We start from the raw sequence: 25175 nt of genomic DNA, 5'->3' as shown, positions 1-25175 counted from the left end.
GTCAGAGTTCACCAAACTTGAACTTTCGATACGCAGCATAGTACAACATTTCTTCGTATGAGGTTGCGTTTCTGGTTTACTTTTGATACGCAGCATAGTATGAAATTTCTTTGTATGAGGTTGCGTTTCTGGTTTCCCGTGTTCAGATGCGTTTGAATGGGAGTGAATGGAACACGAAGTGTAGTGTGACCTCCCCTTAAACTCCTTTTAGTTTTAAACATAAGAAATAAAGTCATACAAGTTTGGGATGACATGAGGGTGAATAAATGATGACATCACTTTCATTTTTGGGTGAATTATCCCTTTAATGTTTCTCTTCACAATTGCATTTATTCTCACTAAAGCATGTATAATAATTACTGCTCTCTTCACAGGAGATGCCATCCCACTTGGCCACATCTCCCATCATTTCAGAAGGCTCAGCTCTAATGCAGGCCCAAATGGGAAAAGGCACGTCCCATCTTTCTGAGTCTGGAACCGGAACCTCCATTCAAACCCTGGGCCCCACGCAAGCCTTTGGAGAGAGCTCTATGATGAAGAAGAGGAGAAAAAGGAGGAGGAAATCTAAAGTGGACATGAAGCGAGAGGATAATGGAGAATTCTCAGAAGATGAGGACATGTTTCCCATCGATTTGAGTTCTGATGAAGAAACAGAGGCTACATGCAGTAGGTCAGAACAAACAGCAGAATCATTTCTCTTTACCCCTAATCAGTTTTATAACCTGATTAGGGCTGCACAATTAGGCAAAAAATAATCAAGATTATATAATTATATCGCAATTAAAGCTTAAGTATGTAACTTTTTCAGTGTTAAAATACTTTCTCCTATCCCAGCTTAATATGCAGAGACAACTATTAGTAAGTCATTTATATGTAAATTTTCTTGAAAACTGCAGGCACTGTCTTTCTGTGGCACTATGAATATTGCACTTTTTGTTTTGAGGGACCCACTTAGACCCACCCCAACAATGTTACTCAACCAATGGCATGAGTTGGGGGCAGGACTATCTCTTTGTTTGACCAACAGCAATGTATTCAGAAAGCTGTTTTGAAAACAAAGTTTCTTTTTGCAATTCCGTTTGGTGGAGCTAGTGGCGCAAAAATTACATACTTCAGCTTTAACTTAGTGTAAAGTGAAAAGTGTAAATTACAGCATTCCATTGAGGTCTACTTCCGGTATGTAAAACTTGTTTTTTGCAGTGGTTGAGCATTGTAACAAATCACATGTTAATTACACCTTCATCTAATATGGTGTGAATCCATTCTTGACCACCTCCAAATGTGGTTTCAATGGTCCGATCAATATCTGATTGCAATGTGTCATCAAGTGTTATCCGATTGTGATCTGATCAATGAAAAAACACATGTTAATACCAATTGTAAAGGGGGACTAATAGCTAAATACAACTACAGTAAACTACAATATAAGTCCTCACTGTTGCTCATGATTTTTGTACTAAAAATGTAACACAAGTAAATGGGTACAGTGGCATTGCCAAGATTTCACATTGAATCTAAATATCACTTTTCTGGGAGCTCGGCTTGGCAGCAGATACAGAGCTCAACTTATTTCCTGTTGGACTGAAGCAAACACTGCGGTATAGAGGCTGCCACATACAACATTTAAGACAAAACAGATTGCTCTGGTAATGCCAAAAGATACCCTCCTTCTCTTAACTGCTCCAAAACGGCAATCAATGCAATAAATAAAAGAGATTTCAGTGGCATAATTTGTTTATTTCCAGTTTTCTGGAATTATTTGCAGCAGCCTTTTAATGTGGGCTTGTTGTTCACTCTTTGAATAAGCTCTGCAATGGAGAGAGAGAGAGAGAGAGAGAGAGAGAGAGAGGCAGAGTGGAGAAAAAGAGATCAGCAGTCCTACTGCTCAAGCAAACAAGTAGCTCAAACAGCCTCTCCAATGTTTTTCCACGAAATCTGTTGAAACCGTGCCAAGTTTTGCTCCGGCTCAAGAGGAGTCCTTTGTAATGGGGGGAAATCTAGTATATTCCCCACATTTCCAAGAAAATAAATGTTTTGCAATATAAACTGCCTAAACAACAAAAATATCCTTTTTCCTACTTTCATTCCCAGTGGATAACAAATTAATTCAAATTCATACATTCATACATAATGCTTTGCGTTACCAAGTATTTGTTTCCCAGGTATCAGTAATACATTTTAAAATTGACAGTAGAAGCCAGTGGGAAAACTGTTCACAAGGCCAAAAAGGGTCAACTGGGGATGAATGTGAACTCAGTAGTGTGTTGTTCTATAAAGCAGAAGTTGGACAAGAATCCAGAAACCCCCACAATGTGTTCTAGCTTTTCTGGGAGAATGAGGTTGTTGAAAACAAGCGCTGCAGATTATCACTGGTTATATCTATGCTTCTGGAATGTCAAATGTACTTTAAATGCATAGTCTTTCTTACTCTTCCGTTTTGCATGTGTACAGTATATACTTACTGTATATGTGTGCATATATCTGTTTACAGAGCCATGTCACATGAGCTATTTGCTGAGCAGATGAAAAGAAGCTCCACAACCACCACATACACAAAGTCTGAAGGGATGTGGACCGGTGTTAAGAGGTACACCACCAGTGTTCAAATTATGGGGGCGTAGAGGGGGCCAAGACCCCTAGGCTTTGTAGGGGAGCATAGTTACCCATTAACCCTTATATTGTGTTCAGGTCAAAGCAGGCAATTAACTTTTTTTTTTCTGAAAACTGTAGTTTATTTCATCTAGTTGGAAGTATTCCATGACTTAGTTCACACAGGGCATCTGAACACACATTTTATTTTATTTTTTTATTTTGTTTTTGTGCTAATTTTCAAAAAATGTTATTGGTTTTATTTCACTGTGTTACACCTGTGGTGTTCCCGGTCTAAAGTGACCAGCCATTGGAAATGAATGGATTTTACCTCAGAATACAGAAATATTAAGTGTTCAGGAGCACACACAAAGTCCTCGGACATGTGCACACATAAATACACACACACACACACACACACACACACACAAGGTGTGCTGAGCACCCCTTTGTGCATCGTCTTTCAATGTACACTCTTTGAGGAATATTTCGAGATCTACTTATTATGTTGTGTTTGGGCTCGTTTGAAACGGGATAGTCTGCTGTAAGTTACGATATGTCATTGTATATGTTATACTGTATGTATGTTTCAGGAAGTAATGAGAAATACGTGACAACACAACATAAAAGTTGTTAGCACAAACGAACACAATACAAGGGTTCATTTTAACTGGGAAAATGATGTGAAGCTTCATAACCGTCTGTATGTTTGCAGCAGACTTTATATAGCAGATTTTATTACAGGCGAGATACATTTGATCTAACAGTATTTTTTGCAACACAATAAACCAAAGCCCCAAAATGCGGCACATGGCTAACTCTTAACTATCGGAAAGAAATGAAAGTTGCCATCATTATTTTTTTACCGCAAATACTTTATGCCATATATTGCCCCCCATGCCATTCAAATTGAGATATGAGATTAAAATAATGGACATTTGAATCTAAAGTTTGTTTATTGACCAACAGTGCAGGGCTGGAGAAGACATGCTCCTTGCCAATTCCCACCAATGCAGGATTATCCATCTCCTGTCCCCAACAGACAGCTATGTTCCAGTCAACACACAGGTAATTACTGCTTTCATCATTGCTGTACATGTACCTATGTTCTTCACAAGCTTTTTTTTTAAACAATGAAACATTTTCCATCAAAATGTATTTACACTTGCAACAAAGGCACAAGGCTTAATTTAAGCTTTTAAAAAGCCTTACATCCCAGATAGCAAAGTGACGTTGATACAGTGTTGATGTTTTTACCCAAATCATCATTTTGTTTGAGATCGAAATTTCAATGTTAAAAGTTTGTTGCATCAACGTTGAAATTTTGATGTAATTCAACAGCATATTTGGGTGGTGACAGTGAACTAACCGTCCCACTTTATATCAGTTGCGTTTAACTACTATGTACTAACATTAAAATACATACAATACAATCTAATTATTGTGTAACTACATGTTGTTCTGCAAAATTCTCATTTGCTGCTACTGAAGTTGAGGTACGGGTAGGTTAAGGGATAGGGTTTAGATTAGGGTTAGGGGTAAGGGTTGTGTTAGATTTAGGGGAAAGGTAAAGAGTGTAACTAAAGATGTAATAACAAGCAGGTACTTTAAATGTAAGTACAATGCAACAACACTTATGTACATAATAGGTAAACTGTATCAAATGCTCCATAGTAGCTATAGACACCTAAATAAAGTGGGTCCGAACTAACATTAATTTATAGTTGATGACCACGAGATCATGTGTACTTCTCAATACTTTAACTGATGGTTCCTCGTTAGTGAGGAAACACAGGTGCATCCTATACAGAAGTCTTGTTTGTTGAAACATCTTATGTACTCACATTCTCTAGCATAACAATGGTGTTCATGTACCTTATTATTTCTCTGTCCCTTTTTTTACTGGCTTTTTTCCCCCTCTTTATGATAGTAATTAAATATATTAATTTTAAAAAGTCTTTGAAGAAACATTTCCACACTTCAAAAGTGCATCTTGCTTTATCAAGATTTATTATTAAAGTCTTCATTTAAAAAGTTCAAAGAACATTTATGGCAGATCCCTTTAAGCGCAGTGGTAATACATTCTGTGCATAATCATCATTGATTGATGGCACATGGAAGTGACACTTGAGTAAGCAAGGATATGCCATTTTACACATGTAGTGCTTTGATTTAATTCTTTGATTCTGCACTTGCAGAGCATCCTTGTATTCTTTCCTTGCGTCTTAATAGGGAGGAGTTACGAAAAAGATAGAAAAAGAAAAGACAAAGAAAAAATAAGGATGCACAATTAAAGAAATGAGAAGCACCACTTTATGGAGTGACATTGAATACACATTGATCTGTAGTCGAACGTGTGATCAGCTGGGATCTGGAATGGACCAACCAGCACCTCACATCCTTGCAATTATATCAGGTAAGGAAAGGATTAAAATGTATTAATATTTTTGTAAAATGCAAAATTTGATGTGCATCCAGTGATGGATTGTTGTAAACTGATTATTATTGAATAGTTTTAAAACAGTTTATACAGTATATGCCCTGCTTTGTGTGATTTACTGTTAAATAACCAGAATTATGTGGTGACTAGGTGTTGCTAGGTGAATTCCAGTGTCCCTTATTTTAATCCCAATATTTCAACAACCAGACCTTCATGTAGGGCTGCAACTAATGATTATTTTGATAACTGAGTAATCTAGTAATTATTAGAATGGACAATCAGCTATTGGGCGATTAATGTAACTTTTAACCAACAGCTATTACAAAAACATAGGCGATCTTACTCTTACATGACAAACTTCACAAACTGTAATGCATCTGCTTGTAACATCATCAAGTTTATAAAACAACTTTTTCAATCTTATGTAGATTCTTTAACAGAATGAGGCGGAAAATATATTGGTGTAACAATATTCTTGTAAAAATACCAGAGACCGCTTAAAGAATCAAAATAAACTATATATTGTCATAATGAACCCAATTTCTCATATCCAGGGAGTGATGGATTACAGCAGTCAGTAAATAGTACAAATCTTTTCATCACTACCTCAGAAGCTGTATTAGCATCCTCATCACAGCTGTGGTAACTCGTTTATTAAAACTTTTTCCATGGTAATATAATGCAAAGTATAATGTTAAAAATTAGCACTACATAATAAAAAAATTGCAAATATAAAAAAAGTTTGCTAGATTTATGTACAATGCTAAATAAGGCTGAAACGCTTTATCACAGTCGGTGAAAAGTCCATTGTCTGTTCCCACAGACTGCACATTTTTGATGGTTTTCTTATCTGACATCCATTTCATTTCATGGTGCCTCTAATAACTGATGATTGGAATCAGGTATGTGTGGTAAGGGAGACATTCAAAATCTACAGGACTTTGGGTCCCAGGAATGGACTAATCCACATGATCGATTTGTCAAAAATGAAACTGATGTACTTTACAAACTAATTTTCCACAATTAAGATTATTATTCTGTCCCATTGGTTTATATCCTACTGTTTTTTGATCTGTTCTGTTTTAGATGCAAATGAATGTGGGAGCAGTTCCTCCGGTGCCTCCAGCTACAACTTTTTATATTTTTCTTACAGTTATTATTTTTGTGATAAATATAAATAAACTCTAGAAACTACGTGACAGTTGTTTTTATTTATATCATTGTTTTTCACCAAATTTCTTGAATCTTTGAATATTTTAACACTGTTTCAACAAAAGTGATGTAGAATCAATATTAGATTCTAACATTGATTCAGTGATGATGTTTTTTTTTTAACAAAAGTGATGTAGAATCAAAATCAGATTCTAAAACTGATTCAAAAACGTAAGTTTTTTAATTTTTTTATTTCAATGTTGTTTCAAGATTAGCACAGGGTGCAAATTTAATGTAGAATCAATAATATGGATTTTTATTTGTTAAATTTCAATGTTGTTTCAACAAATTTGATGTCGAATCGTCACCAGATTCTAACATTGATTCAATGTCTTAATTTTTTGTTGTTGAAATTTCAATGTTGTTTCAACATTAACTCAAGAGTGCAAAAGAGATGTAGAATTAACATCAGATTGTAACGTCACTTCAATGCCAGCGTTGTTTCAATGCTTATTTGCTTTCTGGGATCTCTAGAGTATTACCCAATTTTCAGGTATTTTCTAACTTAATGACAAGCTATTTGCCAAGCTGGATAAGGAATGAAAAGTTGAAAAAGACACTGTAATTTCATAACAGCCGTATAATTACAATACTAGTATTAATCCAAATACTTCTCAATGTCTTCCTCCTCATTCTTCTTTCAGTCCAAATGGCTCCTTGCCCTCAACACCCAAGAGTGATTCGGAGCTACTGGCCAAAGGGAAACCAAACAATCCTGAGATGCTGTGGACATGGGGAGAGCTGCCTCATGCTGCCAAGGTACAGAAACCACCAGCCATGCCATATAACCACATGTTCTGCGTATCCTAAAAGGATACACAGATAGCTTTTTTTTTTTTTTTTTTAAAGCTAGACGGTGCACAACAGAAAGGACTTTTTTTTTTTTTTACTTGTCATTGCAGCTCAAAACATGTGACACCTGTCAAAAACAGTTTAGTAAATGTTTACATAGAAAAACAATAAACTTTGTTGCAGTAAAAAACTTTGTTGTTCATTGCAGATGAATGCAAAAATGCATCATGTGTGAACGGCCCCTAACAAATCTGAAATAGTCTAACAGAAAAAGAGCTGTATTGAAGAATGTAAAAGGCCAAAAACACAAATTTGTTTTATAGAAATATCATTCTAGGTCTTTCTCTTTCCTCAGCCTTCATTCCTGCAGCCCATGTCACAGCCCATGGTGGTGACTCCAGCGTCAATCCCACCACCTGCCAGCACACACTTTAGAGCCATTACTGGAGTTGGAATGGTGGAGTCTCAGGATTGTGATCTCCATGTGTATGTGCCAGATCTCAGGGCTGGAGAGCGGGCATCAGCACCTGTTGTAGAGGTGGAGGCCATCAGCGCAGCCACTCATCTAACCACAGATCTAGAGGAGGGCCGCCACAGTCCTGGAGCTCATGCCATTAGCAAGACTGACTCTCCATCCAAGAGAAAAGGTAGAAAGTGAGGGTTTTGTTAATATAGACATAGATGGTTGCCATTTAAACGGAAAGTTACTTTAGAATTTATAGTGCTGCTTGAATGCTTTTAAATTATATTTAATATTTGTATACTGTATTTAAAACATACAAATTTGAAAATCTAGTTGACAGTCACACTTTGATAAAATGTAATGCTAAATGTTATGTTTATAGATTAATAATATAAACATTTATTTTAAAACTGTTTAATACTTTTTTGGACTGTTGAGCAACATTTTGAGTAATAATAATTAATTCCTAGACAAAAAGAGCCAGCATCTTGGATCAGATGGGGTATACCTCGATGAAATCACAGAGTTGGAACCTGAGGTGGCAGCCCTGTACTTTCCTAAAAGGTAAATTGCACTGCTTACAAGTGTAACATGCCTGTGAACATGCTGATTAACAACTTAAATCTCATCTTTCTTGTTTATTCACAAATGTAATCATAGTCTTAAGCCATTCACTTAACCCTTGTGCTACCTTCAGGACATTTTTCATGTCTTTTTCATTTTTGTTTTTTCGATCATTTTGGCTGTGTTAACGCCAACGGCATATATTTTGCCAAAGGTGTTTGTTTTTGGGGGAATTTTGATATTTCAACCTCAGTTCATAAAATACATCTATAATACACTGTGTACACAAAATAGTTACACTCTGGACCTTCAGGACAAAAATGTCCCCATTGAAACCCATTAAAACTGCAATATTTGATCCCAATGCCATTAAAGCATAAAATCATGAATTCTATGATATTACGCTTTCATTCCGGAGCCCTGGCTTCAAAAGTGTATTTTTTTTATATTTTCCACCAGATGGTGCCATTTTTCTCATGTTTAACCTATGGAGCATATACATGCTTTTTCCCTATTTTCTGTTTGCAGTATTATAGAGCACTGCAGGCCAATTGAATAAATTATGCAGCTAAAATTGTGTGGGTGTGTTGGTGTTTTGTATGTGTGTATTGAGATATGTGTGTGTGTGTGTGTGTGTGTGCAAAAAACAACAGTGGCATTATGTAAACAAACTGGCATTTAAAGGGTTAAATCCTGAAAATGAATGAATATTTGGTAGTTATGATCAGGACTGATGTTGGTTAAAAACTCTAAGTCAGTGAAAGTGGAAAGTAATATGAATATAGAATATTTCTGTGGCAGTTTTTTGACTTTTTTGTCCTCTAAGGTCCTGAGTGTGTATGTTTTTTTTTTTTTTATCTGACACTGCACAAAAAATAATAATGCATCAAAATCAATGTTGTTGCTAATCATTGACATATCCCAGACTGTGATAATCAAAATAAAAATGTAGTACATGGAAAATAATTAATTTTTTGTGTTTTTTGTTTGTTTTCATAAAAAAACAACAGTGGCATTATATAAACAATAGGGCTGCCCCCAACCAAAGATTTTCTTAGTCGACTAGTAGTCATTAGTTTAAGCCATTAGTTGACTAGTCACACATTTATGATTTTAATTTAATTACTTAAATATATATTTTTGGGGGGGCATCAGAAAATGGTTTGAGTTCCAGGGCTGAGAAATAATGTTATAAGTAACATTGCCAAGACATTACATTACAGAGAAATACTAAACCGTAATAATGAGCCTTTAAAATATAAATTTTACAAGTGCACGCACGAAGCGAGCCACAGCGACATCGGCAAAAGCGGTAATGATTCTGAATGTGTCGGAAAAACCAGCAAGGAGATTGTCTGAACATTTTGTTAATTTATAGAGAGAAATGCACATTAAGTTAAACATGCAGTAAGTGAGGTACTAATTTTGCTTCCCCACTCCTCACGAACACTTGGATAAGCCTAACAGCACATATTTATCTAGGTTATCTAATGTTAGAGCGAGCGGCCATGCTAAGTGGCTACTTACATGTTTCAAATGATAAGCAATGTTTGAGGTTGATGAATGATAGGCGTACGTTTGCCTGCAGAGTTTGTATGTCACCTTCTTGAGGTCATCCTTTACCCTCTCGAAATGGTCCCACACTTTGGATTTCCTGCCTGACATAATTAATTACAGCATGGACCAGCTGTATAAACGATCATGTCTATCCGTCAATGATTGCGTGACTTCGCCACTTCCTGTGGATTTTTTTTTTTTTCTGCGACCAACCGACCAATCAAAACTTGGTCGACCAAGACTCTTTTCATCGACTAATGTTTGGTCGACTATTAGGGGGCAGCCCTAATAAAACAAACTGGCATTTAAAGGGTAAAAATCCTGAAAATGAATGAATATTTGGTAATTATGATCAGGACTGATGTTAGTTAAAAAAATTAACTAATTGAAAGTGGAAAATAGGGGGCCTGGGTAGCTCAGTGAGTAAAGACACTGACTACCACCACTGGAGTCGCAAGTTAGAATCCAGGGCGTGCTAAGTGACTCCAGCCAGGTCTCCTAAGCAGCCAAACTAGCCCGGTTGCTAGGGTGGGTAGAGTCACATGGGGTAACCCCCTCGTGGTCGCTATAATGTGGTTCTTGCTCTCGGTGGGGCACGTGGTGAGTTGTGCATGGATGCTGTGGAGAATAGCGTGAAGCCTCCACATGCGCTATGTCTCTGCGGCAACACGCTCAACAAACCACGTGATAAGATGCACGGACTGACAGTCTCAGATGCGGAGGCAACTGAGATTTGTCCTCTGCCACCCGGATTGAGGTGAGTCACTACGCCACCACGAGGACTTAGAGTGCATTGGGAATTGGGCATTTCAAATTGGGGAGAAAAGGGGAGAAAAAAAAAAAGTGGAAAATAATATTAATATATAATATTATTATGGCAGTTTTTTGACGTGGACATTTTTGTCCTAGAAGGACCTCTGAGTAACTTTTTTTTATTGACGCACAAGGGTTAATTAATTTATTATCAAGATGTAGTGCTTGTAGTTTAAAAGTTTAGATTTTCAATTTCACTTTTGTTGTTCAGTGATGGAGCAACTGCATTGGGGGGCGGGGCTGATCCGAGGAGTGCCAATCAATCCCCTCAGTCAGTGGGCAGCAGTGGAATGGACAGCGGTGTGGACAGCTTTTCTGATCAGTTAGGAGACTTGCCTAATATTGCCATCTCTCTGTGCGGAGGACTGTCAGAAAACAGAGAGATCACTAGAGGTAAAATAAGATTATGTAGGTGAAGTATTTTTTATTTTCAGTGGCTTTTTTTTAGTCTACACTCAATTTTAACACAATTAGATTTTTTTTTAAGTCTTAATATTTTTTTTACAGACGAATTCGAGGAACGAGCAATATCCTATCAGGAGTTTGCAGATAACCCATCTATTATTGATGATCCCAACCTGGTCGTAAAAATTGGAACCAAGTATGTGATGGAATTCTTCCATAAAACATATGGCATGTTATTCTCAAAATTATTTTCAAAGAACCCCCAGTTTAGAATTTTACTATTTCGAATAGAGCTGTCAAAATTAATGCATTAACGCATGCGATTAATTAAAAAAGTTTAACGTTAATTTTTCTTAATCGCGATTAACGCATTTACTGTTATTACAGCATAAACACTGTTTGTGTCATGTGGAGTTCAAAGTGGCGCTTGATGCTAGCGCTGATGCAAATCATGAAAACGGCTTCACGATTGCTGTAACAAAGCAGATACAGTAGCCACCTATGTGGGGACTAGTTCTTTCAATTAGTCAAACTTCCACTTAGACTTTGGGAAATGTTTAATGTTACTTGAATTGGTGCTATTTTAGTGCATTTTTATCTTTATACAGTGGAAGACTTTGTTTGGAAAATGTTAATAAAGCATTGTATTGTTACATATTGTTTTATTTTCTTTCATAAGAATGAAATAAATGCATTTTGACAGGAAAAGAAGTATATTTAGAGTCGAATTTCAGCACTTTCAAAATCTGCAATTAATGGTTAACTACGAAAAATGATGCAATTAAAAAATTTAATTGTCTGACAGCACTAATTTAGAAATATTATTCTTAGAAATGGAAATGAATACATTTGTTAAATAAATTGTAATTAATACAGCTATTGGTGCTTCCCCTTTTTTTTTTTTTTTTTTAAATCAAGGTATTATAACTGGACTACAGCTGCTCCTATCGTACTGGCCATGCAGGTTTTCCAGAAGCCTTTGCCAAAGGTAAGGACTGCATAAACAACAAACATACATAGTAGTCTTTAGTTATTCGACCAACATTGTTATTGTGTCCTTAGAGTAGATTAACTAATAACAAGCTCAAACATTGTTTGCTCATTTATCTATCTATTTAATATAAACCTATGTAAAAAAAATAAAAATAAAAATAATACAAAGTTATAAGACTTTCTCGTGAGGTGACTTACGTGTTGGTTCTGTCAGTAAACAACATTTAGTATTGTACAAATTTCTCGTGCTTAGTTCTGTTAAAATCAGAGATACATTAAATGCCATCTTTTAGATAATGCAGACCGTTACCATAAGAGGGGAGCCATATAGCAATAGATTTTTTTTTTCTGTATGGACAGGAATCGTGCCACCTGCTGGTGGGTTACAACACAGCACATATTTAAAATGGCATTATCTAACATACTGTAATCAAATTATCAAAAAAACACAACTGCACCATAACAGTTCTTCAAATCATGTTTAAGCATCATCCTCAGTGTTCACAGTGTATCATCCACTTGATGTCTCAATTTTGGACTATTTTTGCTGGCAAAGTTTTTGTTCAACATTTAGTCCATACTGTTTTTGCAATACTACAGATTAGTTTTAAATAGGTAAATGATGAAATACATCAAAGTGCTGGAAGATGCTGTTTTGTTTCCGTATCGTTTGTCTTCTCCCAGCGAGTGTTTCATGGCTTTTGAAAGTCCTTGTGTATACTGCACCCCGGCTCTCATGACACTCCAGGGCATTTAAATTTGTCTCTTCCCTCCTCCTTGTTTTTCTTCTTCTTTTTTGTTTTTTTAATTGATCTCCCCTCATCCCATCCCATTGTGCGCCATTGCAAGTATTCCTGTCTGAGTTATGTCTACTCTGCTCTTGGTTTCTTCACATACTGTTTTCCTAGCGTTTTTGGCTCTAGTCCTGTACGTGTTTTTTTGAATTTCTGTTGATTTATTAGCTCCATGACTCTGCATGTTTTCAGTCACAGTCATCCTGTCATTTAGTTTTTGAGTTTTGAGTATCAGGGGCTCTGTGCATTTCCTCCAGGCCACGGTGGAGAACATAATGAAGGAGAAGATGCCCAAGAAAGGAGGACGCTGGTGGTTTTCATGGCGGGGCAGAAACAGTAGCTCCAAGTCGGTATGTTTGCTTTGTTATGTGTGGGGAATCATTGTGAATTGATTTAGAGATAAAAACTTTGATTTAGCCACAGACTTTCTTTGCTTACAGCATGCAAATACAATAGCGTTTTATGTACATACACAAGCAAATCAGGTTGCTGAGTTACACTTACTGCAACAGGAATCAGCATCAGACCAGATTGAGGGTGGAGAGCAGGCTATAAGAACAGGCTCTGTGGGCAGGTAAAAACCAAACCCAGTGTAACGTATTTTCATTGTTCTTGTTAAGTATGTAGATGTAAAGAGAATCCAGTATTTTGTTTAAATGTGGACTGGCTGTTGGTATTTTAACAGGTTAAAGGATGAATCATCATCCAGTGAAGATGACTGCGAAGCTTCTAAGCAGAATCCTGTGAACAACCAGCCTGAAGCTCTTCTCAGCTCTGGAGGCCACTACTACAGGAAGACTCTACGTTTGTCATCAGAACAGCTAGTGAGAATCTCAGATTTCCATACAACTCACACTTGAAAATAGACACTGACACAGAGCAGTGTTTAACATGAATGTGCTAAAGATCATTACTTTCAAAGGTTGAACTGTTGGAGTTAAACACTGTTTTGGTAACATGCTTGATCAGTCAATCTATCTATGAGAATCTACAGTTGAAGTCAGAAATTTACATACACTTAGGTTGAAGTCATTAAAAATAATTTTTTTTACCACTCCACAGATTTCATATTAGCAAACTATAGTTTTGGCAAGTCGTTTAGGACATTACTTTGTGCATGACATGAGTAATTTTTACTAAGCACTAAGTTAACTGTGCCTTTAAGCAGCTTGGAAAATTCCAGAAAATGACATCAAGCTTTTAGACAATTAGACATTTAGCTTCTGATAGGAGGTGTACTGAATTGGAGGTGTACCTCTTGATGTATTTTAAGGCCTACCTTCAAACTCAGTGCCTCTTTGCTTGACATCATGGGAAAATCAAAAGAAATCAGCCAAGACCTAAGGAAAAGAATTGTGGACCTCCACAAGTCTGGTTCATCCTTGGGAGCAATTTCCAAATGCCTGAAGGTACCACGATCATCTGTACAAACAGTAGTATGCAAGTATAAACACCATGGGACCACGAAGCCATCATACCGCTCAGGAAGGAGACGCATTCTGTCTCCTAGAGATGAATGTAGTTTGGAGTGAAAAGTGCAAATCAATCCCAGAACAACAGCAAAGGACTTTGTGAAGATGCTGGAGGAAACAGGTAGACAAGTATCTATATCCACAGTAAAACGAGTCCTACATCAACATAACCTGAAAGGTTACTCAGCAAGGAAGAAGCCAATGCTCCAAAACCAACTTAAAAAGCCAGATTACAGTTTGCAAGTGCACATGGGGACAAAGATCTTACTTTTTGGAGAAATGTCCTCTGGTCTGATGAAACAAAATGTGAACTTTTTGGCCATAATGACCATTGTTATGTTTGGAGGAAAAAGGGTGAGGCTTGCAAGCCGAAGAACACCTTCCTAACCGTGAAGCATGGGGGTGGCAGCATCATGTTGTGTGGGTGCTTTGCTGCAGGAGGAACTGGTGCACTTCACAAAATAGATGGCATCATGAGGAAGGAACATTATGTGGATATACTGAAGCAACTTCTCAAGACATCAGCCATGAAGTTAAAGCTCGGTCGCTAATGGGTCTTGCAAATGGACAATGGCCCCAAGCATACCTCCAAAGTTGTGGCAAAATGGCTTAAGGACAACAGGCCCTGACCTAAATCTGATAGAAAATTTGTGGGCAGAACTGAAAAAGCGTGTGCGTCCAAGGAGGACTAAAAACTCAGTTACACCAGTTCTGTCTGGAGGAATGGGCCAAAATTCCAGCAACTTATTGTGAAAAGCTTGTGCAAGGCTACCCAAATCATTTGACCCAAGTTAAACAATTTAAAGGCAATGCTACCAAATACTAACAAAGTGTATGTAAACTACTGACCCACTGGGAATGTGCTGAAAGATATAAAAGCTAAAATAAATAATTTATTTACTATTATTCTGACATTTCACATTCTAAAATATAGTGATCCTAATTGACCTAAGACAGGGAATGTTTTCTATGATTAAATGTTAGGAATTGTGAAAAAGTTTAAATGTATTTGGCTAAGGTGTATGTAAACTTCTCTATGAGACTATGTTATGGAAACACATGCTAGAACCATGTTCTTCTGTTCTCAGACCAGTCTGAATCTAAAAGATGGCCCTAATGATGTGGTCTTCAGTGTCACCACCCAGTACCAGGGCACCTGCCGCTGTGAGGGCATAATTTATTTGTGGAGCTGGGATGACAAGATAGTGATTTCAGACATTGATGGCACTATCACAAGGTGAGACTAAGCAAAGAGAACGTCCTGGGTAGTATTAGAATACCATGCACGTGCTAAATACTTTGCTGTTTAACCCGCCAGCAGGCCCGCGAGAAAATATTGTAAAAATATTAATAACTACAGTCTTGACCAAAACAAAATAGGTATCGTTTTAAAGCTTAGAAGCTTTACTTTACAATGTATGTAGGCATTATGACCAAAACTGAATAAGTGCTTTGAAATTTGAAGACAAATCCGAAGTGTTCCGTTTTGATAATTTATTAATTATTTTTCACTGAACATATTATTGTAATCAGTAAAAACATCAAACTCATCAAATAGTGTCATATGTTGTTGGAAAGCTCTCAAAAAGTAGAATAAAACCAGCCTATTTGTTTTACTAACAAACAAACATATAGCAAGTTATAGCTAAGTATATGTCTTTGACAGTTATGTTTCATGTGAACAGGTGTTGCTCATATGCTGCGTTTTCACTTATACTGTAACTTCACGAAAAATAAACAAACATAAAATATACTTATATATTAAATATTACTTAGAGGAGGCAATTATCTTTCAAATGAGCCCACACACAAGGTAATCGGATGCATAGATCATTAGATAATTGACACGAAGCTCAATGTGCACACAGCATCAGGCTATCTGGCATCTTGCAATCTGGCTGAAAACACGTTAGCTTCCCTGGATCAGATGACGTCATCAGAAATTATGTAGCATCATGGAATGCTAAACCAATCGGATTGAGCTCAGATCGGTGCAAAAAGTAATTCATATTTGGGCAGAGAGACATGTGATTGGTGACTGTTACATATGGCCACCAGAAGATGGCGCCAAGTACATGACACAGATTCAGTGACGACTAAATTGGCACTCATTCTGTGAAATCTCATTACTGAAATCATGTCTGCATGCTATGCAAACTTTTAGTCATTGTTGTGTTTGAGAGTGTAATTAGTTCTTATTTACAATTATTATGTTTTATTTGTTTGGAGAGGCTTTTGGACATTTGGATAAATATTTTTTGTAATGCTATAACTTGATTGCTTTATTGAATCAACACAAAATTTTACTCAGTTAAAGTTGACATGATCGGGAACAAAACAAAAGCATAGCCATCTTATTTCCACCCCGAGATATGTAATGTCAAATCAGAAAAATAAGAAAAAAAGAGTTCAAGTTTTTTGTGATTGTTCAGCAGTTTCTTAGGTTGAGAATCAGAATTTATCATAATCTATATCATTAAAAAATTTGAAAAGTTTTTTTTTTGTTAGTTAATTTTAATTTGGGTATGCTACTAAAACAGGAAATCTTTAAAAACACCCTCAGAGCTTAAAGGGTTAAGGGGCCATTTAGACCGAATGTGTTCTTGTGATTGCAAAAGCTAGACGCAGCATGACAAATAGAACTAAACGCAGAAGTCTCAAGATGCAAGTTTAAAAGTCCTTTTTAACCTGACACTGTCTAAAAACTAGCAGGAAACCAGAGCAGATGCATGCAAAAATGACCCCTAAATTGAATGTAGTTATGTTGAAAGTACACAGCTACAAAGTCTAAATTGTTACCTCTTATTTCCTTCAGATCTGACACCCTGGGACACATTTTGCCAACTCTGGGCAAAGACTGGACCCATCAGGGCATTGCCCGACTCTACCACAAAGTTAGCCAGTGAGTCACATCCAACACACAGCACAAATCACATCTGTCAAATAAGATACGTTTTTTGGGCCATTTTAAAATACCTAATATTTAACTTATTGTCCAACAGGAATGGCTACAAGTTTATGTACTGTTCAGCACGGGCAATTGGGATGGCTGATATGACCAGGGGTTACTTGCACTGGGTTAATGAAAGAGGCACCATGTTACCTATGGGACCTGTGCTGCTTAGTCCCAGCAGTCTTTTCTCTGCATTTCACAGGTTTGAACACACTCATGTCCAAAGAGATTTACACAAAACACAACACAGGGTTTCCACGGTCATGGAAAACCATCAGGGAATATCAAGGAATTTTAACATTGTTTTCTAGGCTTGGAAAATTCATGAAAAGAATTTAAATCATGGTAAATTTGACTGCAAAAAGTCATGAAAATGTATTTTGTGATTATACCTTTGTTCTTATGCTCTGCTCTAAAATCTTTCATTGGCTATATAATGCTCTTGGGTTGAGTCTAAGTAAGTGATTTCCGATTTGTGAGGGCATAGTTCTTTAGAGTTGTTTCCTTTCAATTAATTCCAGTTCTCAAATCAGTCTAAATCAATATGATTTTTAAAAATACCTATCCAGTTGAAAGGGATTCTGTGGAAATTATTTGTCAAAAAGTATGGGACCCTGACAATAGCCCTAAAAGTAACTTTATATGCTTAAAAAAAAGTATATAACTCCTATGCAATTTCAGGGAGGTCATTGAGAAGAAGCCAGAGAAGTTTAAAGTCGAATGTCTGACAGACATTAAAAACTTGTTCCATCCAAACATGGAGCCCTTCTATGCTGCTTTTGGAAACAGGGCAACAGTAAGTACTAGCAGCAATAATTGCTAATATTAACCTTATCCAATACAGTCTCTAATAAACAGTTTTTTCCCCAGGATGTTTATTCATATAAAGAGGTGGGAGTGCCTTTGAACCGAATATTCACTGTGAATCCTAAGGGAGAGCTCATACAAGAACATGCAAAGACCAACATATCATCGTAAGTAATTGCAAAGGATCTCTTATTAACCTCCTGAGACCCCCACATGACTGCTCTGTGCATTTTTGGTTTCCTTTTTGATTTGTAACAAGTAGCACCTAATAAACAAGCATATATGTGGACAGTGAGACTATGCTAACACTAAGCTATAGAAAGTCAGATTTTTTTCAACAAACTGTTTATGTTTCCAGGAGTGTTGGTCATTCATGTTTTTGAGACGTTACAGACACTACAGCTGATTTTCTGTAAAGCTGAATAAATAATTCTTATTCAAAGTAATGTCCAGCATCATCCAATCACTGCCAACCATGTTAAAATAAAATGTTGCATTATAAAAGTCTGAATCTATGTATTGATTACCATTGTCCCATATCTGCCAAACATGTTGAGTGGTCCAAACATAATCTGCTGCCTAAAACTGAACTTTTGGTTGGATTTTTGGATTGAATGTACTTAGCTGCATAGGAAGCTATTTAGTGAATGACTTAACCTCCAATGTGCTGTCTGTCTACACTGGTCTCAGAACAGTTTGAAATGCACCCTATTTTCATCCTAAGTCCATATAAAGCCTCTGAAAGCAAAATGTTTCAGCTTTTGGATGAACCCAATGATTCTCAATGTGAAAATGCATAATAAATATATAGGAATGCATTAACTAATGTTAATGAATAGAATCGTATTGCACAGAGATAACAAAATAAAATATAACAAAATGTATATTAAAATGAAGTGAAATGACCCACAGATATGTTAGAGTTGAAAGTTATTCAAAATAACTAACAAGATTTTTTCTACTTTTGAGGAAATGCGGTACGAGTTTCCACATATGTGGACATATGTTTATCAGGGCGCTGATGCACAAAAAATGAACAGATTCTTTAATGCGGCATATCAAATGAAACTAGAGACTCTCCTCTTTACATCCAAACAGGTTTCAATGAAAAAACTTAAAGATATTTCTTACCAGAGGCACTTTTGTTGGTGCTGTGCCTGTAGGAGCGCTTCAAGGAAATCAACGTCATGTTGGTGTGTCACATGACTCAGTGTGGCTGAAGTTAACCCTTTAAATGACAGTCTAGAGTATTGTGAACAGTATGCAGTCAGGTTTTATTCATTTAAATTTTGCGTTGCATATAGCGAAGTCAAAATAAAACCTCCACGCATGTGGATGCGGGGTCGCACAAGGTTAAAGTCAATATAAAACACCATTCGCAACCCATTTTACTTCCGTCATGTGACATAGGCTATGTCCACATTAATCCGGATACATTTGCAAATGTTTTCAAATTTATCCACTTGGGAGAGCATATTCAAAAAGCTTAGTTTTTGCTGTCAAAAATGCCTTCTCAGTGTGGATGGAAGGATAAAACGCAGAGAAAAAGATGAATTTTTAAACTAAAATGTATTAGTGTGGACATGGCCATAAAAGTAATGTTCAAGTGCAACAAGATATTTAACAAGAAAAAAAGAGAAGGGCGGGACTTGATTATTTTATTTTTTAGTTGGTAATCCATTGTTTGGTGACGGCTATAGAAAAGGAAAGACGTTTCAGAACCGAGCAATTATTAGACTACATTTTGATAAAAGATTATATAATGCACAATAAGACCAGAAATGAGAATTAAGAAAGTAAAGAGAGCCAACATTAATTTCATGTTGACTCCAGAAGTTTAGAAGTTTTAATTTGCTCACCAAGACAAGCAATTTACATCACATTAGGTACTGGGGCAAGTTCCCTGAAACAATATAGGATTAAGGGCATTATGTTGATTTTTCCAGCTGAAACATGTGTTTGATATCCTCCTTACCCATATCAAACTTTGTTACCAGCCCAGAATGCGGAAACTCCCTAGCTTTGAGTTTGAACAATTTGACAGTTTAAGTGGACATTCTGGTATGTTTTACAGGTATGGTCGTCTGTGTGAGGTTGTGGACCATGTCTTCCCTCTTTTGATCAGAGGAAACACCACCGACTTTCCCTGTTCAGACACTTTCAGTCAGTTTACCTTCTGGAGAGAGCAGTTACCAGAGGTGGCCAAGCAGGATCAATCTGAACAAACTGAAAGCAGCTGAAAACATAGTCACAAAAGCTATCATGTCTAAGTATTCCTCACCTACAAACTCAGCTCGAATGCTGCACTGCCATAAGGTTACGCACAAGCAACATAGCACTTTGCAAAAAAAACTGCATGCCGCCCCCTGCCTGTTCGTACAGTACATTATCATTTTGGTGTGTTCTACTGGCAAGAGCCCAAATTTACTAGCATATTATGCAGCTCATATTAGGGAATTTGTTTTTTTTTGATGACTATACAATTATTTTAAAGTGTAAATGCATTATTCATTACCAAGCAGACAATTACATTATGCTGTCATATAAAATTGTTTAATGGCTTTGCCTAAGGATGTTCTTACAGTATATGAGGGAATACAGTTAGTACAACAGTGTTCTTTAGCATTTATCATAAAGCAAACTCAGAGAAATTTAAAAGCTTCAACATATTAATTTAAAATATATATTTTTTATTTTAAATTTAAAAACAAACTCAGATGTAGGTATAAAGCCAGCACTAGCATTTCTCAGGTGTTACAGAATTTATAGTCAGATAATCATTTGAAACTTAAGTGACCTTTCATAAAATCAAAGTATTAACTCTGTCAGTTTAAATTTTTCTTTGAAATCTAAATTATTTTACTAGTCTTTCAATTTCCTTAAGAACAAAACACAACAAACATGAGAGGATATTACTTAAGGGAATAGTTTAAATTCTCTGCAGAACACAAAGAAAGATTTTTAGAAAAACATCTCAGCTCTGTAGGTCCATACAATGCAAGTGAAAGGTGACTAAAACTTTGAAGCTCCCAAAAGCACATAAAGGTAGCATAAAAGTAATCCATAAAACTCCAGTGGTTTAATGCACATCTTCTGAAGCGATCTAATAGAGTTTGGGTTAGAACAGACCAAAATATAACACCTTTTCACAATAAATCTTGACATCAGCATTTTCCTTGGCGATCATGATTTCAAAGAGGCTCTGTGCATGCATCAAGCACTAGGAAGTGTAACTGAGCTTGAAATCATGATGGTGCCTAGAGACTGCAATGGCAAGATGTACAGTAAAAAAGGTGTTATATTTTGGTCTGTTCTTACCCAAAATTGATTAGATTGCTTCAGAAGACATGGATTAAACCACTGGAGTCATATGGATTAATTTTATGCTGCTTTTATGTGCTTTTTGGAGCTTCAAAGTTTTGGTCAACATTCACTTGCATTGTATGGACCTATAGAGATTAGATATTCTTCTAAATTCATTGTTTGTGTTTAGCAGGAGAAAGAAAGTCAAACACATCTGGGATGGCATGAGGGTGAATAAATTATGAGAGAATTTTCATTTTGGGTGAACTATCCCTTAAATTGTGAATCATCTTTAATTTTTTATCATGTAATCTACACTTTACATTTTGCCAAATGCTTATTATTATTATATGGTAACTTTGCATTCTTTTGTTATTTTTGTGTATTTTATGTCAGATACACAACTCTAACCAGCATATACAGTGTGAATCATGCAAAAATGTATTACGTCATACATCATACCAGTCATAAAGCATGTTCAAGACTTAAAATACAGTAGCAATGAAAAGAACACTCAGGTCATGAAGTATTCCCTGCCTGTACTAATTTCTACACATTAATACCATATTTATCTTAAAAATATTTTTCATACAAATACATCAGAGAAAAAAACAAAAAAACAATTCTATACATTTTAGTCAAGTGAAGCTTATTTCAGATTACAAGGTGCACATTATGTTAAACAGAAGGATATGTTTATTTAAAAAATAATCTATTGCCAACACCAACACAAGACCTCTCCCCAATAGTGTGTCTTGTTTTCATTATGTGTCTGATTAAAGGGTGAAATGGATAGTGTTTTGAAAGCACTGTATATAGGAATATATTATACAGTATGTCTTTAGTGAATGAATAAGGGTTTTGTGTGATATGTCTAGAAATTTAAGACATGCTCTGGCTAGTTGTTGCTCCTACGGTTTATTTAACATGCTAAGTGAAATTTAGTATTCTATTGTGGTTTTTCACGGTTAAAAATGAGCACATTAAACAAGCACTGATGTGAATGCATTAAGGGCCTACTGTTAAAGCAGTGCTCTCTAGGCTAGGGAGTAGCTGAAATAAAAGAACTGTGTATTTTAGCATAAATCGTCTCATTATTTTTGCAAGGAAAATATAGCGCATGTGGTATAGGTGTGTGCAACTTGAAAACGCAATTTGTACCGATCTCTAATTGGTTCGGTCAGCGATACAGAACTGTTTTCATATTATTTTGACAAAGGATTGCTTCAAACTTCCAACACTGTGAATGATCAGATCAAACATTCTAGTCTCTCTCTCTAGATTTGTCTTACACTTTTAACTTCTTCTCCAGCTCATTGAGATTTCTTATTCTAACAAATTCTGTGAAAGCTGAATACTACAAGAATGTGATACTCATCCCTATTGATCTCAACAGGTTTCCTGTTAATAGAAATGATAACCCATAATGTTAAGTTATAAAAACTTTTGTTTTGTCAGCAGTCTATATGGAATTTCTTTATTCTTTCTATGAAAGATCTTGTTGCCTAAGTTGTGGCAGTTGAGTTTGTATTTCATTATTTTCATTGTAGTAGTTTTTACATCTCTGTTGTGTGTATATTTTAAACTGCCAAATCTCTGTAAATTAAAATCTTATAATGAATAATAAAAAAAACAATGCTTCCTTTTTTGTCTGAGCAGTATTGTTAAATAAATTTAATTTACATTAACAATGTCACTCTAAACGTGTGCATTGTCATTCTGAAACAAAGCCTATACTTGGTGTTCTTGTGGCTATAAGCAGTTTGAGTATTGTTCAAAGTTTCTCATCAATAAAACTGTAATTACAATAAAAAGCTTCTTTGCAAGTCTTTCATCTCTTCAGGTTTGATACGATGAGCTTCATTTTCCCTTTTCACGCAGATAGTCCGCTAAAATACATGCAATCACTATTACCAGAAAAGTAACAAAAAACTGCATAGCAGAAAGTCAAATGAACATTTGGCTCAAAATAGCCTACCTAGTTTCTCAACTGCTTCCACGCAGATACTTGGATACATACTCTTTGAGTACGTGGCAATTATCACATACAGTGACGTTCTCACCAATATCAAGCCATGTCCTTCCTAAACAAAGAGGATGAAGTAATATTAGTGAATGAAAGAGGCTATTTTATTTGGCAATGATGCTCTGATTATTATCCGAGAAAAGATATCTTGCTTTTGCTATATTTGAAATAAGTGATGAGTACTCATTCATGGCTACTGTATATACAATCCACTGGCATTAGTGGCTTTACTCACACATGTGGAGTATTGAGGGGTTTTTCTTAGACATTTTAAGCATATTGAGTGCATTTACAGTACACATTTGAAGTATATTGACTTTACTTACACATATGGAGTATTGAGGAAGTTTACTTGGACATTTTTAGCAGATTGAGTGTGTTACAGTACACATTTGAAGTATATTGAGTGTGTTACAGTACACATACACATTTGAAGTATATTGACTTTACTTAAACATACAGAGTATTGAGGAGGTTTACTTGGAAATTTAAGAATATTGAGTGTGTTACAGTACACATTTGAAGTATATTGACTTTACTTACACATATGGAGTATTGAGGAGGTTTACTTGGACATTTTAAGAATATTGAGTGTGTTACAGTACACATTTGAAGTATATTGACTTTACTTACACATATGGAGTATTGAGGAGGTTTACTTGGACATTTTAAGAATATTGAGTGTGTTACAGTACACATTTGAAGTATATTGACTTTACTTACACATATGGAGTATTGAGGAAGTTTACTTGGACATTTTTAGCAGATTGAGTGTGTTACAGTACACATTTGAAGTATATTGAGTGTGTTACAGTACACATACACATTTGAAGTATATTGACTTTACTTAAACATACAGAGTATTGAGGAGGTTTACTTGGAAATTTAAGAATATTGAGTGTGTTACAGTACACATTTGAAGTATATTGACTTTACTTACACATATGGAGTATTGAGGAGGTTTACATGGACATTTAAAAAAATACTGAGTGTGTTACAGTACACATTTGAAGTATATTGACTTACACATATGGAGTATTGAGGAGGTTTACATGGACTTTTAAAAAAAATACTGAGTGTGTTACAGTACACATTTTAAGTATATTGACTTTACTTACACATATGGAGTATTGAGGAGGTTTACATGGGCATTTTATGCAGATTGAGTGCATTTACAGTACACATTTGAAGTATATTGATTTTACTTACACATATGGAGTAAATTGAGAGGGTGTACTTACACATTTGGAGTATATTGAGAGTTTGTCAGCCCGCACACAGGTGTAGAGTTTGTTCTGGAAGTTCAATCCTCTCTGCCTAGTTACATTCACATGTTTAAACGCGTCTACAAACATTTCTGCTTCTTCTGGAGAGAGCTGTTGGAAGAGAAATACAATTGTAACAAGACAAATAGACATACCTATCGTAAAAATAATAAATATTTGCGATAAAACTTCGTGTCTAAATGGTTGTTGAAATGCACAGAGTTGCAGTGAACTCACTGTAAAGTTTTTGGATGCAGCCGTTATGTCGCCACTTCTGGACACGAGTATTGCGGCACACTCTACATGCTTGGTGTCAATGAGACAGTTATCTAATAAGTTTGGAAATGGATTCATATTTATGAAATTGCATTGAAACCGCCGGAGGTATGAGACAGGCTAAGTTAAAACTTGACGTGCTGACGGCTGGGCCCGTAGTTGCCCTTAACAACCGCCAAACCTAGATAAAAGCTTGACTCATGACGAATTCCAATCGAAAGAGATCCTCCCTATGCCCTACTCACTTCGAAGGGCAGAGCCCTTGAACAGGGACCTCTGAAGGGAACATGGCATTACTGTATGGATATACCCTTCAATAACAATCGTATGGAAGGACCCTTTTTGAAAATATCAATTTTCTTACTTTTGCATTTCCTTCTTCATAACGTGCTATTTGCTAATATGTCAAGGAAGTAAATAGCAATATATTTTGTAAACATTTGAAATAAAT

The 25175-nt window shown here is 36.0% G+C and overlaps 2 protein-coding genes across 6 annotated transcripts in view; one reads left to right on the top strand and one right to left on the bottom strand.

Annotated features, from left to right (window-relative positions):
• Positions 1 to 20876, top strand: part of lpin1a (lipin 1a) — a 38479-nt gene extending 17603 nt beyond the window's left edge. For 3 of the 4 annotated variants that reach the window (XM_051723382.1, XM_051723385.1, XM_051723384.1), the window contains exons 4-22: positions 375 to 670; positions 2492 to 2587; positions 3559 to 3657; positions 6886 to 7000; positions 7389 to 7680; positions 7967 to 8060; positions 10642 to 10823; positions 10938 to 11031; positions 11754 to 11823; positions 12678 to 12755; positions 12880 to 12972; positions 13135 to 13196; positions 13308 to 13446; positions 15183 to 15331; positions 16910 to 16996; positions 17097 to 17249; positions 17729 to 17843; positions 17918 to 18021; positions 19929 to 20876. In XM_051723382.1, coding sequence (XP_051579342.1) covers positions 375 to 670; positions 2492 to 2587; positions 3559 to 3657; positions 6886 to 7000; positions 7389 to 7680; positions 7967 to 8060; positions 10642 to 10823; positions 10938 to 11031; positions 11754 to 11823; positions 12678 to 12755; positions 12880 to 12972; positions 13135 to 13196; positions 13308 to 13446; positions 15183 to 15331; positions 16910 to 16996; positions 17097 to 17249; positions 17729 to 17843; positions 17918 to 18021; positions 19929 to 20094 — 2484 coding nt within the window. In that variant the 3' untranslated portion in view covers positions 20095 to 20876. The remainder of the gene's footprint in view (positions 1 to 374; positions 671 to 2491; positions 2588 to 3558; positions 3658 to 6885; positions 7001 to 7388; positions 7681 to 7966; positions 8061 to 10641; positions 10824 to 10937; positions 11032 to 11753; positions 11824 to 12677; positions 12756 to 12879; positions 12973 to 13134; positions 13197 to 13307; positions 13447 to 15182; positions 15332 to 16909; positions 16997 to 17096; positions 17250 to 17728; positions 17844 to 17917; positions 18022 to 19928) is intronic. The other variant, XM_051723383.1, reaches the window with a different exon arrangement.
• On the bottom strand, positions 400 to 25101 carry pfn4 (profilin family member 4). 2 transcript variants are annotated; one of them, XM_051723407.1, is made up of 4 exons: positions 24686 to 25101; positions 24425 to 24559; positions 23136 to 23241; positions 400 to 528 (listed from the first exon to the last, which is right to left on the bottom strand). In XM_051723407.1, exons 1-4 carry the CDS (start codon positions 24800 to 24802, stop codon positions 491 to 493), a joined length of 396 nt encoding a protein of 131 aa, XP_051579367.1. In that variant the 5' UTR covers positions 24803 to 25101; the 3' UTR covers positions 400 to 490. The 2 variants fall into 2 exon arrangements, with proteins under 2 accessions (XP_051579367.1, XP_051579368.1); XM_051723408.1 differs by lacking the exon at positions 400 to 528 and adding an exon at positions 22903 to 23046 and having other exon boundaries at positions 24686 to 25097.
• Positions 25102 to 25175: the final 74 nt, after the last annotated feature.

Source organism: Myxocyprinus asiaticus, chromosome 17, assembly GCF_019703515.2.
Source record: "Myxocyprinus asiaticus isolate MX2 ecotype Aquarium Trade chromosome 17, UBuf_Myxa_2, whole genome shotgun sequence".
In the NCBI taxonomy this organism is placed as follows: domain Eukaryota; kingdom Metazoa; phylum Chordata; class Actinopteri; order Cypriniformes; family Catostomidae; genus Myxocyprinus; species Myxocyprinus asiaticus.
The sequence above is the reverse complement of the archived record's forward strand: the minus strand, read 5'-3'. Positions and strand labels throughout refer to the sequence as shown.

Excerpts from the sequence above, each read along its gene's own strand:
- pfn4 (XM_051723407.1), bottom strand. The coding sequence starts at position 24,802 with ATGAATCCATTTCCAAACTTATTAGATAACTGTCTCATTGACACCAAG. Across the intron at positions 24,560-24,685 it reads CTGCATCCAAAAACTTTACA|CTCTCTCCAGAAGAAGCAGA; the intron begins GTGAGTTCACTG and ends CTCTTCCAACAG. Across the intron at positions 529-23,135 it reads GGAAGCAGTTGAGAAACTAG|AGCTCTCTCCAAAGGCTTGC; the intron begins GTAGGCTATTTT and ends TCTTCATCATAG.